The sequence below is a fragment of the Athene cunicularia genome (genome assembly GCF_003259725.1).
Source record: "Athene cunicularia isolate RWA chromosome 2 unlocalized genomic scaffold, athCun1 chr2_part1, whole genome shotgun sequence".
NCBI lineage: Eukaryota > Metazoa > Chordata > Aves > Strigiformes > Strigidae > Athene > Athene cunicularia.
In genome coordinates this window covers 109,979,580-109,995,555 of record NW_020799095.1, presented here as the reverse complement: position 1 = coordinate 109,995,555, position 15,976 = coordinate 109,979,580, and the positions used below count along the sequence as shown (strand labels likewise).

The 15,976-nt window shown below is 33.8% G+C and overlaps 1 protein-coding gene across 7 annotated transcripts in view; it reads right to left on the bottom strand.

Moving 5' to 3' along the window:
* Window positions 1-15,976, bottom strand: part of SNTG1 (syntrophin gamma 1) — a 211,605-nt gene that overhangs the window by 136,797 nt on the left and 58,832 nt on the right. For 2 of the 7 annotated variants that reach the window (XM_026842719.1, XM_026842720.1), the window contains 4 exons: window positions 12,086-12,143; window positions 9,730-9,773; window positions 9,581-9,622; window positions 2,858-2,993 (listed from right to left, as the gene is read on the bottom strand). In XM_026842719.1, coding sequence (XP_026698520.1) covers window positions 2,858-2,993; window positions 9,581-9,591 — 147 coding nt within the window. In that variant the 5' untranslated portion in view covers window positions 9,592-9,622; window positions 9,730-9,773; window positions 12,086-12,143. Of the gene's footprint in view, window positions 1-2,847; window positions 2,994-9,580; window positions 9,623-9,729; window positions 9,774-12,085; window positions 12,144-15,976 lie in introns of those variants that run through there. The other 5 variants (XM_026842716.1, XM_026842721.1, XM_026842717.1 and 2 more) reach the window with 5 other exon arrangements.

Here is a 15,976-nt window from a genome sequence, read left to right as displayed (position 1 = left end):
CTGAGCAGTCATAGAGTTGACACACCATTTTGAAGTACATTCTCAATTTTAAATATTTTTATATACAGAGATAGGTCTAAGATTGTTGAAAACATGGCTTGAATATTATATCTGACCAAGCAGAGCCTCAATATTTATGAAAAAAGAAAGATCAGTTCCAGAATAAGAGTTTGCTCGCACTAATCCCATTGCAAGGCTGGGGTCAAACACACAGCTAGTGGCAAATTTCACATTTACATATTCAATATAAAATTTGCTGTTGGCAAATATGACCTTAACATTTACTTTTAATGAATAGTCACACTAATCAAGCACCAGCATATAAATGCTCATGGAAAATGAATATAAAATGGTCTTAAAGAGTTTGAAATCAAATTTTAATTCTAAATTTGCATAAATATTAATGTACAAGCCTACTCTTATTTGTTCAGTTCTAAATGTTATCAACTCCACAATGACATAAAGAATAATTCTTCAACAAATTTGTATTTGAAGTAATGTTTTAGATCAATATATGCAGTTAACTCTGCTAAACTTCTCAGCAGCTCAGGATCTAATCTCTGAGAAAGATATTTTAGTACTTCAGGGAATGTTCTTAGTGGTAAGTTTCCAGCTGAGAAGACACATAAGAACATACTTTCATGCCATTTAATACAATGGCAGCCTTTCTGCTGAAGAATAATTTCACTGCATCTAGCTGAAGTTGAGAAAATAACTTTGTTCCTCATAAATATTTGTAAAAAAGAAAGTCCCCAATTTATTAAAATACTTAAATTAATACTTTTGTGAAAGCACATACATATTTTGCTAGACTGTGATCCAACATAGTTTTCCTGTAATATTACATTTTCACAAGTAATATTGTTTCAATATTTTTTAGGATCATTTTCATCAGCATCTTAATTTTAAGTGTCTTTGCAAAACTGAGTTTGGAGGTACACAGACTGGATATTAATTTACTGGAGGACATTTACAGATATTTTGGGGGGGGAAAAAAAAAAAAAAAAAAAGAAAGAGATAAACATATTATTCCAAAGAAGTAAAAACACTAATTTGTATTTCAGCATAATGATGAAAATGTGCTGAATTACAAGTTTAATCGTTTTATAGAATGAGGTCTCATGATTTTCCAAGTTAAGCATAAATCTGATATATTCATCCAAAAATGATCAGGCTACTTATCCCATTGCAACCTTTAGTTTACCTTTTCTTATTTTCTTAATTAGGCAATAACCCCACAGAAATCCATTCTTGGCAGTTAATTACGATTTGAGACTAAAATATCTTATTAAAAACATAATTTATGGACTGTTATATAGACTGGATATGTTTTCTGAAGCAAAAATTGCAACATCAACAAGAAAATAAAACCAAAATGCTTTGTAAAATTCTGTCATGTTGCTGCTAGGTGAACAGGTCTTATCAAAAATGAATGCCCAGATTACAAGCCTGGCTTTTAGAAAGTCTATGCCCCTAAAACCTTAATAATTCTGGTTTAACATTTTTTTATGTGCTGTCAGATTCTACCAAAATGTAGAAAATAGGCAAAACAGTGCTGATGCTACATAACTCAGACCTATCTAAGGAACACCTATACAGAAAGATGATTCAAAAAGGCATGATCTCATTTAGATAACACTTTCCTACTGAGATACAAAGATTTTGATATCTTCCAGGATATTAAAAGCTGTAGTCATAGCAATAAAAGTAAAAATTTAAATGTCTTGGATATGCCAAATTCCAAAGCTCCACCTGTATTTTAATTGGAAAAAATTAATACTTTGTCTCACAGATTATTTGTTGTTGCCATTGTTGTGCAGGTGATTCATTTAAATCTAAAACCTCACACTGATTGATGGAACGATGTTTCTTGTAGTCTGCCAAACCTTGTAATCTTTCAGGGTGAAAGATGTTTAAACAAAAGATTTTATCTGTTAGCATTCATTATTGTAAATGCTAGCTCTCACCAATACTTCTCTCTGCAGTCAGTGATTCAGAAATAATGCATTATGACCTGAAGTGCACAGGAGATTTTGAATGTGTTTTGTATTAGATTTTTCATGTAAATATGACTGGGAAAAACAAAACAAAACAAAACAAAACAAACAAACAAACAAAAAAAACCACCCAAAACCAAAAAAACCCCAACCCTTTAAAATGGCTAAGATATGGTGAAGATTTTATGAAACATGTCTGTCTGTCTATCCATTTAAAATGTAAATACACTATACTCAGATTTGTACAGGAAGGGTAGCATTTCAGGGAGTCTAGAAATATCCTCAATACTTTTCTCTGCATGACAACATGTTAAAATATGCAAGTTTTTTTATGTAGAGCATTTCCCTGAACTTTCCTTTTAACAGTTCAGCATAATTAGAACCTTTGAAATATTGTGAGTCAGTATTGGCTTGACAAGGGCATGTGAAGTGGAATAGAGCTATGTACATTTGCTAGAACTCATTTAAAGATATATGTCATTATACTGGTAATGCTGTTTCAGCCTGAGCAGTCATGTTTCTCATTTTGCTCAGAAAAGCACTGGGAGGCAACAACTCCTCCAGGTCTCTGCATGAAAATCTAACAAACGAGTAACCTTTGGCATTTTTAATGAAGAGTTTCTTCCCTCTGTAACCACACCTGCACCAAAGTTTTTCTTGTGGTCTGTGAACCTCTTACTACTGCAAGCTGTTTTACTGGCCAAAGTCTTGCAAAAGAGCTAACGGGAAACAGGTAGTACCAAACTGAAATTATAGAAAGATACCAGTACTATCAGGATAAAAGAAAAAAAAAAAGTATACATCTAGAAATAGGCCCAGTGCTCACAAACAGATACCAAAACAGCAGTACCATACTGTACCATACTAGTGGTTGAGAAGTATGGGGTGGGCCATCTGGAAACCTCCATGTATCTGGCTGGAACAGTCCAACACTGGATACTATTGAAAAATATATAGAGTCCATTCTCCTTTCCTCTTCCTCCTCCACCGAACAAACTGTCAAAAGACAAAGACCCATTGTAGAGAAAAAAAAAAAAAAAAAAAAGACCTAAAAATATGTACAGGTGTTAGATAACCCCTGGATAAAAAGTTTCTTCTTGGTACCCATCTGATTTTACTATAGCCAGATCAATGACAATTCTGAAGATTTAAATCAGATATTGTGACTGCTGAAAAAATGTCAGAAGACTATGTGTGTGCACATTTGCACTTCCTTGAGCACACTTTTTATTTATGACTCCTTCTGGCTAGCTACATCAGTATACATGCTCTGTTTTGTTCAATGTGCTCTCTTGGGCCCATGTCAAGCCATAAGAAATATAGAGGTTGCCTATCAGAGGTGAACATTTGCTTTCAGTCTATACCACACGGTTGTTACCTGTTTAAAGAAAACATAGTTGTTGCCAGTTGGACAGTATTTTCTAGTCCTTATGGGTAAAAGAAATTTTTTTAATAGTGACCATGGAAGATAATTTTCATGACTAAAGAAGGTTTCATTTTTTCTACATTAAACTGGAGTGGTTTGTGTATATTTGTTTCCTCTGCCATTTGGAGGCTTTTGATGCTCTCTAGTCTCACACAATTATTATGAAGTAATTAGTCTAAGTAAAACAAAAAACTCAAAAAAATAGCCAAAGTGGACTATGCTTTTTCAAATATAAACCACACAGAAACAGATTTAAAATAATTGGGACTCTGGTGGTCTACCAGGGACCCAGACGCATTTTCTTATTTTTTAATTATTATACAGTATTACATCAATACACAGCAAAGAAAAAATTGAGTCCCTGTACCAAAGTCAAACTGTGGAATGGTTCCACAACTGGAAGATTCTGTGCAGAATGAAATCTTTCAAAAAGTCTTCTGTAAAACACACACACATACAAACAAGCATGAAAATATTTCTATTTGCTTCCTAAGGAAGCAAAGAAACCCAGCCTTTACAGTAAAATATCAATGTAAACAAGGTCACAAACGAAGCATGTCTGATGGCACACACTTTAGATCCACTGCTCAATTGTCTTTGCAGCTCAGGCTTTCAGCTTTAATAGACCTGCATGACAAAGGAGGAACCAATGGCAGTTACTTAAAGGATGTTGCACTGTAACTTGTGATTCAGTCTTTATCCCACTAAACCCTAATGGATTTTTTGCTTTGAGGACCGTATCTATGTAATAAGGAAATAACAATCATATAGACTTGGTAGTATTCATGCCAGCTTATTTTACTCCCTTCTATTAAAACTCAGTAATACTGATGAGTAGTTTTAAAAGATGAAATCTTAATAAAATGACTAATATATCCACAGGTATCTTGAGAAAAAGAGGTGAAAATATAAATTAAGAAGACAGGCAACAGATTATTTTAAAAGTCTAAAATCATAGTGCTTGAATAAATTCAAGCCTTTACTGAGTTTGGCACAAAAATGAATTATGTAAACAAAACATAGCTAGAACCAGATCAGAAAAGCAGATGAATACATATTAAGAATACTGCTCCAGGAGATATCTTAATCCAAGGAATTTCCACCACACAGGAAAAAACTATTTACACCTGCTAGGTTCTTTTCTGCTTGATGGAAACTTATTTCAAAATTGTAAATATATTGCAACAGATGTTTTCATTAATTGCACCAGGGTAGCTAAGGTGACATTAGCGCTTTTTAAATTACCCAAATCTTAAACAGAAAACAGCAGCTGTATGGAAAAAGTAATAACTTGGACTCATCTTACCAAGGAAATACTGGATTTCCAAAAAGTTTGTATTTCACTTTTTTAAATTCAAAAATTTCAAATTGCAGACTGATTACGGTCTTCTCATAGAAGAGCCAACTATGCAGATCCATTATTTAAAGTTGCAATTCATTCTAGAGAGGAAAGGATTAAATGGCTGTATAACTATGAGTTATACAGTACAGGATCTCTGCCACATAATATGAGTAGGTGGTAAATTGTATTTGCAGGTTGCTGTTATCACTATCACCAGACAGCACAATATTAATACAAAGATTCTTCTCCATAACAAATTCTGAAGTATGTCATGTAATTCAGTGAGCTAAATCTGATAATAGTCTAGGTCACTGTTTCACAGTTAGCACAAAGGTAACATAAAGACATAATTTACCAAAAGATACATTTGCAGAGTCAAGATGGAGTGAGATTTCAGATCATTTGGTTTCCAGTCCTGTCTTACAAATACAATATATTTGTTCTTCCTCCTAAAAACACTTATGAAAAACATTACCAAAACTACTCATAATGGGTTGTAAAATGAGTTTGAATGAAACCAGAGTTTCAAAACAAACAAAAAAATCAGAATAAGAGTTCGATCAGTGCTGCATATTGTGGCTAGCTCTACATAAAATCCAACCAAGGTCTAAATATCTATGCTGTCTTGATACCTACCTACATCTACCTGTTGCTTTTCAAGGAATACATGAATGCCACATTAACTGGCACTTACAAATTATCATTTTCCATTAGAAACAGTCCCTGAATTTTCCTCAAATACAAGAAATAATAAATTATTTCATATTGACATTAATTTAATTCTATTTTTATTTCCTAAGAGAAAAACGGATGCTGAGCCAGAAGCTATATCCCCAGTGATATGTAACCGTAGCTGTTCATACTACCTGAGATGCTTTATTCTCAATGTTAAGAACAGAGACATAATCTTAAACATATCACTGTTCATTTGACTGAAAATCTTTCTTCTCCCTGGGACCTAGATGATTTGGTGCACGTAGAACCCTGAAAACAGTAAGAGCAGTAGATTCAACACAAAATTTGTGGTAATATGCAACTGAGTTGACTCATATTCTATTACTCTGAGCCACTCGGTAGTAGCTCAAGGGAAGCAGCTCACAGAAGTCCTCTCACTCTCTCCCAAAATTTTGTCCATTGTTAGTGATGTAATGGCTAGACCCAGAACCACAAAAAGTGTCCGTATGTGCTATAAGAGAAGCATTACATTAGTGATTGTCTATCTAGCTTTGTTTTATATTTGGACAATAAATGGAAGTAAGGGCTAAAGTTACATTAGTTTCCAGACTACAAATAGATTAGTTTCCAGCCTTATGAATAATCATATGCATTGTGAGCCCTTAAAAGACTAGTCATGTGGATTGACAAGTTATGCATTGTTAGACCATATTAATTAGACAGAAGGCTAAACTCGTAGGTCTTTCTATGCATAATCCTAATTTCAGCCTTTAAAAAGTCTTGTTGTAAAATGTAGAGTCTACCGGAAAAAGGAATAATTAATAAACCCAGAGTAGAAAGAGCACAAATTCATGTAAATTAAAACACCTAATGGACTATCCTTACCTCTAAATTCAAGTTCATACTGCATTTTTTGAGTCAAATTGCCAGTATGTTGAGAGATACTTTTTAAGAGAATTGCTATATATTTTTTTTTTTTCCTCAACCTCCTCCCATGGTGATACTTCACCACAGAGAGCATATATTTATTTTACCATAGGAGAGAACTATGACTGAAGCAATGTTATGTTGAATTCAGATGGGAGTTTTTACAACCCAGGACAAACAACAAACTGATACTCAGCTGCTGAAAGAAACTCATAATGTGTTTTCATGATATGAATAATATTCTCGCCTTCTACAAGCAGAAAACTAAGTTCAAAATTAAGTGATTTTCCTAAAGCTACAAAAAAGATCAGAAAGGAATGGTGTAGAGGTCTCCAGTAAGGTATAGGAAGAACTGATTAAACCTATCTATTCTCTTTTATAAGAGTCTTATCTTTTATCTGTCTGTCTGCCTATCTATCGATCTAACTGCCTACCTATGTATCTACCTATTTTTCAGATTCAGACTTCATATTATAGTATATTTCTTGGGTAACAGGATCTGTGCATCACTGAATACTTTATCACCAGATCTAATAACTAATGGAAGACAATAAAGACACAAAGGAGGGTCCATAAGTGTTAAGACAACTAAGTTCACTAGATATTGGGGGAAAATCCTCCCTACTATGAAAGACAGAACTAATTTGATTAAACTACTTAATTCTGAAATTCAAATAATTTTATATGCGTAGTATAGTTGTCAGTAAAGCATGGTGAAATATATTTGGACCAACTAATCATCAGTGTAATACAACAGGCTGCAGTGATTATGCCACACATGTTTTCTTTGGATAACTATGAAGATATGACATATGCTTAAAATGTTTCTGCAAGCAGCAAGAAGTTTTAGATCTAGAAAAAGAATGAACACTCATCAGACGCACACTGTAGACACAAGTCTGAACTTTCTATGGGCATCTTCAGCTTTACACACTGAAAAAAAAATCCATGCTGGTTTAAATATCTTCTAAGACATTAAGACAACCCAGAACAGTAATATATTCTCATTTAATACAATACCTTCTAAATCTTGCTTAGTTACGGAAGAAATCAGAAAGAAACAAAGCTCTGATTTCATGTACCTTGCATAGCCATTTGAAAAGAACCTAGATTGATGGATTGAAAATTAAGTTTCCACTACTATTCAACTCCCTGCTGTGAGCAACTATGCACCACATACTTCCTATTTTCTCTGTTACCTTGATATTAGAGTTACAGATCCTGTATTTGATAAAGACCCTGAAAGACAGAAGTGCTAGAACAACTCAAACTGCAAAGGGCATGTGGCAGATGAATTCCCACCTGTAACTCCTGTTGGCAGACCACTTGACGTACTCGCCCTTTACTCAGGGCTATGCCTAAACTCACAAATTACTGCAAAATGCAAGACCATATCTATCATTACTATAACAGGCTCTACAACAAATTTACCCCACAAATATATAACATATGATAGTGAATGTTTCTGAATAAAAATAGATTATGAGAGTTTGTTTCCTTTTGGTTTTATATTTATTTTATATTTTATAACTCCTCTGCATATTTTAGTTTATAAAATGTCATATGGACATTAAATATTGCTCTATATTTATTACTCTTAAGAATTATTATTAGAGCACATATTTAATTTAAAATTTATCTGCTTCTTAAGCTCCTAAAACACTTGCACTACACAAACACACATTCAAAATTTCTAAGATACACATTTTTCATTATTATTCAGAGAGAATTATGTATAAGGAGTTTGAGAGATTATGTTTGATTAACAAGGTATAAATCAAAATTTAACATGATGACACATGCTACTCTGTCAGCCTGCACATTTTGGCTTTTCCAAAATTTCTTTTTTTCCATTAAAGTGTTTACATCTGATCCTAAATAGCCAACAGATTTATGTACAATTGTAATGGTTAAGAGATTGTCTCAGAAAAAAAAAAAAATCCTGGTGTTCTTGCCAGTTTTCAATATGCCTTTGAGTGTGCTAGTCTACATTTTTAGTAATATCTTTATCTCATGTCTTGAAATTCCAACAGCCTGTTTAAATCCCATTAAGAGATTTACCATATTAATTCATATTAAACCAAACAACTGCAGTAAGCTTATAAAAGATTAAAATCTGACCACTGTTGCACAACCAAAGTACTATAAATGCAACTATTAGCCTGTGTATATGGAAGGTGGCATGACAAAGGCTCTGAAGAATGAAGCATGATTTGCAGCACAAATTTCCAATATGAAACCAGTGCACAAAAGCACTCTGAGAAATAGCGCAGTGATCTAATCTTTCAGCCTGCACCAACTTGTTCATCAGAACTTCATCCTTACTAACTCTTGCTTTCTATATCTGAACGGCATACATTCAATGATCTGTCATGTAACAGAATGCTGTATGAAATACAGAGCATCTTTGAATTGGCAAAGTAAATTCCAGAAAAGTAGACTTTCAAATTTAATATTACTACATTGTTTTAAAAACACAGGTACAAATTCTATGGAGCTACACAGGACTTAATGATGATTTCTTTGGTAATCTTCTAATTTCTGGCATTCGTTTCTGACATATAGGGTTTCCTACTTCTAAAAGCACTTGAGTCAAAAAGTCAAATATAACAAAATTACATGATACTTCTAGTAAAGCAGATTTACCAATGGAATCAGCCTACTACAGACCTCTCAAATACAAATAACTTCTCTAAAAGGAATCCCATTAATACACTGCTATTTTAAATCAGTACTAATAACAGCTTAACTGAAGGAGGAGAGAACCCTCATAGGTAATAGCCAGAGAATGAAAGTCAGATGAATAGTTTTGTTTCACTTTGTAAATAGGATTAAAACCAACCCAACAGCATATCTCCAACACAGCACAAATTACAGCTTTGGAAATTAAAATGACCTCAGACAGCCAGAAAGGTATAACACTGCTGAAATTTTATAGCCATAAGCCAGAAGAAGAAATGTCAGAATATGTACAGCTAAAATCTGCATAATAAAATAAATACCCTTTATACAGAAAAGCCTAACTGAGAATAGCGACTACAACAAACTTAAGAAGAGGAGATTGCACTAAGATCTTAGCTGCTTGCCATGCTAGAAGGTAATCATATTTGTTTAGAATAACAATAATACAACTGATATCAGGGCATTGCATATACTATCATCTCAATAACTACAAAAGACAAAAAAGTAGACTAAAAAACCAGAAAAGCTCACCACTTCTTCATGCCTGCATTTTCTCACATTAATTCCATTAATCTGTTATTAAAAAGATAAAGAGAAGACTTACTCTACATTTCATAAGTATAGATTTCATGTCACTTTTCTAGAAAAATATAAATAGAAGAACTTGCTGTTTTACTCACCTGTAGAATTGCATCTCCTATAAAGAGCAAACCCGAAAGTTCCGCTGAAAACAGAAAGCAAATTTTTCACTCATTTTGTACAACACATCCGACATTTCATGTACACGTATTCCTATTTAATGTTTTTACACAATCTTTTAAAAATTTAAACAAAAACCTAATGAAAAACCCAATATGCAACTTTCAAATATATTATTTAGATTGTTTTTTAATTAACATGTCAGTGTTACAATGAAAGAGTCTACCCAGCCCAAGTCCAAGACTATGAAGCATCTTCCATCGGACACTAGCATCTTTCAGGCCATTATGGTGAGTTATGAAATATTTTTCTGAATAGAAATTGACTGTAGGACTAGGTTCTATCTCTCTGTGAGAGATCATTCCTTACAAACTCTGAGAAAAATGCAACATGGAGACTCCAGAGCTACTTATGAATGAGAAATTTAGCTTGTAAGCTTTTATCAAAGATACTTTAGATCCTGCATCTTTGATAAACTCAGAGTATTCATGCCAGATAACTTTATATAACTTTATATGCTGAAGAGTTAGACAATCAATATATTTTACAAAATCAAGAGCCAAACTGAATCTGACTTTTACAACAAAGCTATATACTATACATTACATGGGAATTTACAACATTTAATTCTACGGTTGCAATTTTTAAATATTGTGCTATGGTACAGAGACATGCAATGCAAATATAATTTTAAAATACACAAGAAATGTAACAAAGATTATTTAAGTGTCTATAAATAAATAAATAATCCCTACCATGAGAACTAAGGCATGTTAACAGATTATGTGGGATTATTTATCTACAGTATTCCAAAACATCACAGCAGACACTCTCTGGAAAAGATTAGAATTGGACTTGATCCAAAAACTTTACTTATTTATATAATTTTAAAAACCGAAATTAATATTGACATAAATTATGATACTCAAGTACATGTCTGAAGGACTGGTTTTATTAGTTAGATGTAACATTAGTTAGATGTAACAAAGGATGCTTAAGTTTCTGGAGATGTCCCTCAAAACTAGCTCTCTAAAAATCAGCTGTATTTGTATTGAAAACAGTAATGGAGATTATATCTCAGCTAGGTATTGAGGTTAGAAATAATGCATCAGCTACTGCAGGGAAAAAAAGAAAAACAACAAACCACCACAACGTGAATTTTGTGTGCACAATTAAAGCCTATCTTTCTTATTTTTCCCACAGTGCTTAATAGCTCTTTAATAGCTATTGTAGGTAATATATGCCACATTATTATGTGTTACATACTTATATGTATACTGAAAAGAACAGAGTCACAAGTATAACTTCTTAAGGTTAACCTTATTACCTTCCTTAGGGACTCATTCCATGCTATTCTATAGCCTCCCTACATGCAACTTTTACATCCACCTTTCATGGCTGGCTTTCAGTTCTCAGTACACTGATTCCCCTGCATCTCTCTTTATCTGTGTGGGTGAATATGAGTTTATTTTTTATGCTGGCAGATTTTAATTGTGCAGAAGCAGCATCCTAGAATTATTGCATTACAGATGGAGGGAGATGCTTCCAAGTTTATGTTTCTGACCTTACACAAATGTACACAAATATACACAAACATAACAGACATTAAATACATCATATTAGTACCGATTAACAACCTTCATCTCTCAGCACTGTGCACATTATGAGCTGTTTAACAATTATCCATCTTCCTAGAACATATTATATCATTCCAGTCATTTCAAAACATTGCCAGTTAAAGACAACACAGAGATTCAGTACCAGTTCTGATTGTATTAAAAATAAGTATAATTAAGACCTTATGCAGTGACAGTTTAGCTATGTATGCAAAGGCCTGCACAGCACAGCACCTAACGCTGAAATAACATTGGGGTAGTATCAAGGTTTTGCCATTACTCACCTCTGTCTAAGTACTACTCTACTAACCAGCATAAAAAGACATGCATTCTCTTCTTGTTTTACCATGCTTTAATGGCCAAACATTTGGTCTGCTACAGCTTCCTGGTCATAACCATTTGGAAATAAAAGCCAGAAAATCATTAACTTCTGTTAAATTTATTAAATGTTTTAATTATCTAAATATTTTCTTATTTCTCACCTTAAAAATGTTTTACAAGAACTTTTTTTTTTTCTAAATCATGTGAAAGACTGTTTACAACATATTCAAAATATAAATTCCATACTTTTTCAAAGAACAGTTCTGAGGAAGACAGATTATAATGACATGGAGAAATGGTACACCAATAGCATTTGTTTAATACTTCCTGAAGAATCAAGACTTAATGGACCTTGCTTTAAGAAGCATGTCAGAAAACACTGTACTAATCTGACACCCACCTCTTTGTTCTTTGGAAATCTTAGAAATTACCACTGGAATATTATGTTCTGCTCCACCCTGAAAACAGAATAAATGGCAATCTCATCAGTCACTGCAAATATCTTTTTGTTTAAAATTACATTTTATCCTTTCTTTAACTGCAGTTTTTAGTGAGACTGAGAAAACAGCTCTGATTCTGCATATTTTTTTTAATATATTTTATTTGAATTAATTCCTTATTGCCTCTTATAAAGAAGTTCTCAGTTGCCATCATCAGCTCAGGAAGTGAATTGAATGTTGTTCAAAACTCTACAAGACTTGAAGAAAAAAGGACATCAGTTTCTGTGAATTCTGGAGAGCTTGGTGTATGAAATTGTGTCTTGCAAAAGCAAAATGGCCATCACACTACAATGGCAGCCATGCTGTGACCACTTAGTTTTCATCCTAGCAAGAAACGGGTAAACAAAAGCCCAAGAAAAGCAAGTTTGGACTTTTAATCTCAAAAGCAGCCATTATTTGTTTCTGTCTCTGTCATGCAAGCACAAAGAGTGAGCAAAGCAGTGGGATAAGTAACAAGGAACAGAAAAAGAAATATTAAGAAAAGGAACAGTAGGTGTTCAATAAATGGGGGGAATAAAGAAAAGGCAGACACTAATTCAACAGTTCAACAGCAATTCAATGCTGTTGCTTCATTCAATTTATCCTGTTGGAACTGGAAATGTTCACAATGCTTAAGAATAAAATATTTAAAAGAAACCTTAAATAAAAAGGAAACTCAAAGGAAGAGAAAGGCAAATATACACAGAGACACAAATGTTTTTTCCTCTGCAGAGAGCATCAAAATATAAGCCTGAATGTAACCTGTAAAAATTCAGATCATCAGAAATGACAGTCTGCCACATTGTTATTTTGCTGAGGAATCCCTGTTAAGGATTTGTTTACTCTTCTCTTCACAGATAGATTTTATTTTGGAAACAATGGTTTTCTTAGGTCTAGGCATCCAGGGTTGAGGTGTGGAAAGGACTGACATGGGTATTTTGATGGCTTAAGGAACAGTACATGTACCCCTTCATTGTGCAACAACCTATTGTTTGAAACTGAACAGACTCCTGCACTCATTAGCTATTTCTGTCATGGAATAAAGATGGATTTCCTGTGAAACTGTAGAACATTAAAGAGGATGTATGTTCCTTCTGCTAGTGGCTATCAATGTAATTGCTCCTAAAACCACTGAATTAATTAATAGGGATCTCAGTAATATTACAACAATATGTATACAAGAAAAGTTCTATTGGCATTTCACTAGATGAATGTTGACAGGCACAGAACATACTGATATTTGTAGCATGGACTAAGTATTCACTGCACAAAGACCATGAGGATACCCTCATTTCAGTCAGGCTTAGAGATGTATTCAGAATAAATAAACTGTAGTATAATAACCTGTTGAATATCTTTCAATGGCTTTCACCAGAGGAACAGCAACAGAAAGAGTTGGCTTCACTTAACATAATCAATTCAAGATCACTAAATTTTTAAGACTTAACCTACACCCTCCAGAGTTTTTGTTATTCACATGCACATTTAATTTCTTCCAAATTTCTCAGTCAAATAGAAAAATAATTCTGTCAGTTCCCTTCCTAAGCCTCCTAATGTTACACAGACATTGCAGGACATTTGAAGCTTAGCAAAGGAGGGTGTAGGGTTTAAAGCTCAGCATAGCTAACATAGATCCTTTTTTCTCAGTAAAATGGCCTCCCTCTGTCCTTCAACTCAGCTCTCCGGTAAAGAGGGAAATTACTGTTCTTACTATGCCAACCTACAATGCACAACATGATTATTCCTCTCTCACTATCTACCTAAATTCCATTTACACTGCAGATCTGAAGAAGTATCCAGTATGTCCTACTGAAGAAAATTATCTCCTCTCACCGAATCCCAGTCTGGCCAGTATGAAGGATTCCTTTTAAATTAGTCATAGGAGGTGTTGTCTACTATTTTAAGAAACAAAACTTCAAAATGGGAAAGTGAAAATAGGCAACCACCTATCTATACCCAGTCATCATTAGCAATTTGTAGCAAGATAAAAAAGTTGTATATATTCTGAAACATCTTGTTGAATACTACTTCAGATTTACACTGCAGCCTTGCATCCTGTATCCTCCATGCTTGATTCTCTGTACTGTAGAAGAAAAAGTGTGTGTTTGTCTAAATCCTGGTTTTATAGGTTCAGAAGATACTCTCTTGAATAAACCTCTGGGAACAGAGGCCACTTTTCCATTGTTTTAAATTTTCCCTCCCTCTAGTGTGGATGTGTAGCTATAACCTCAGACCAGAGGAGGGAACAAAAATAGGTCAATAATGATGTTAAAGTCTTAACAGCTCAGTCCTCTACCAGACTCTAACACTGATCTTTGTATTGTAAATGTTGTCATTTTTCCTTAAGCAGGCAAGAATGAGCCTGGAATAAAGGTAGCTGCCCACCTGTGGGGATGGTCCTGCTAGAAGAGTCAGAGGAAGCTCTAATTACTGGCAATTGTTTGAAGCTCACTGTTCTGGATGTTGGCCATTACTGGTGGGAAGTCACCCACGCTTCCTTTCAAAGTGTCGCATGATACAGTTCTAAAGATTTTTTCTTACCCCAGTTTTTATATATGAGGTTTTTTTCCTGAAGTTTTAGTCATATGAAAAATAGGGCAACAGAAACTAGTAACATTAGTTGACAAATGCCGTTTTCATGTTTCTCTCCAGGTATAATAAGAAATTTATTTTGTTTTCCTAAGCAGAGAGAGTCTATAAAAAAATTAGACCAATTGTTGGACTTTATCATCTTCAGAGTTTCAATGCAGGGGACATTTTTATTTCATACTAAAAGGCAAAATTTATTCCAGCAACAAAAATGGGCCTGCTTGTTTTACCTTTAAGGTCTAGTGGCACAATATGGTTGGTGTATGAGGATAAACTATCCAGATTTAAAAAGAATGACTTTATACATGTTGCCTATTGAAAGCAGTTCATGTGGAGCTCTGAACTGCGTTCACAGACTGTCTTAGAGAATACTAGTTGGTGTAAGCCAAAACTGTGCCAGGAATCATGTAAGCAATTAAACAATATGGACAATTTTAAACTTAAATTTTTCAACTTTTTGATAGAACAGCACAGCTGGAACCAAAATGCCACTTTCCAAATGCATTCAACACCAACTTCTATAAGTTCACAAGGCTTTAACGACATAAAGGTTTTTAAACTAAAAGCTAGATGATTAAAGCTTTCGAGATTTTTTTTTTTACTGTTTCAATTTGAAACACAGCAAAAATATCTTTAAAAAATCACAGAATGAATGAAGAGGAAGAGAATCATCTAAGTATGTACTTAAGTGTGAGTAGGACAGGTACACATGCTTTCAAGATTTTTTGATTGAGTCAATTTTGAAAAGTCAAAACAAATCTCAGCAGACCTGTGATGGTTGTTCATCATTTAAGAGGAATGATCAAAACAGATGCAGGAAAATGGCACTGTACAGAGTCCTGGTAGCCAAGAGTCAGACTGTAACTGAAAAACCTCAATTTATTTAATGAACTATTAATTTTATTGCCTATTTCCACAAGAACACTACACTCTAATTACTGAGAAGCATGACGTTCTTTCAGAAGTCATACACGTAGCAGCTTCTTCTGTCAAGATGTCAGAGATGTGATAAATGATGGAAATACAACACTACACTTAATAATTTCTACATCTAACTCCATGGCTATTCATTCACACAGAGGTTTATTACTGAGGGTTCTAAAGGGGCTTCAGAAATTAGTAAGTAATTCCTTCTAAAGATAAGTTTTGTTTCAATTCAATCACATTTTTACCATTAACTTCACTAAAACGAAGTACAGCGAAACAGAAAACAGAGCTTTTCT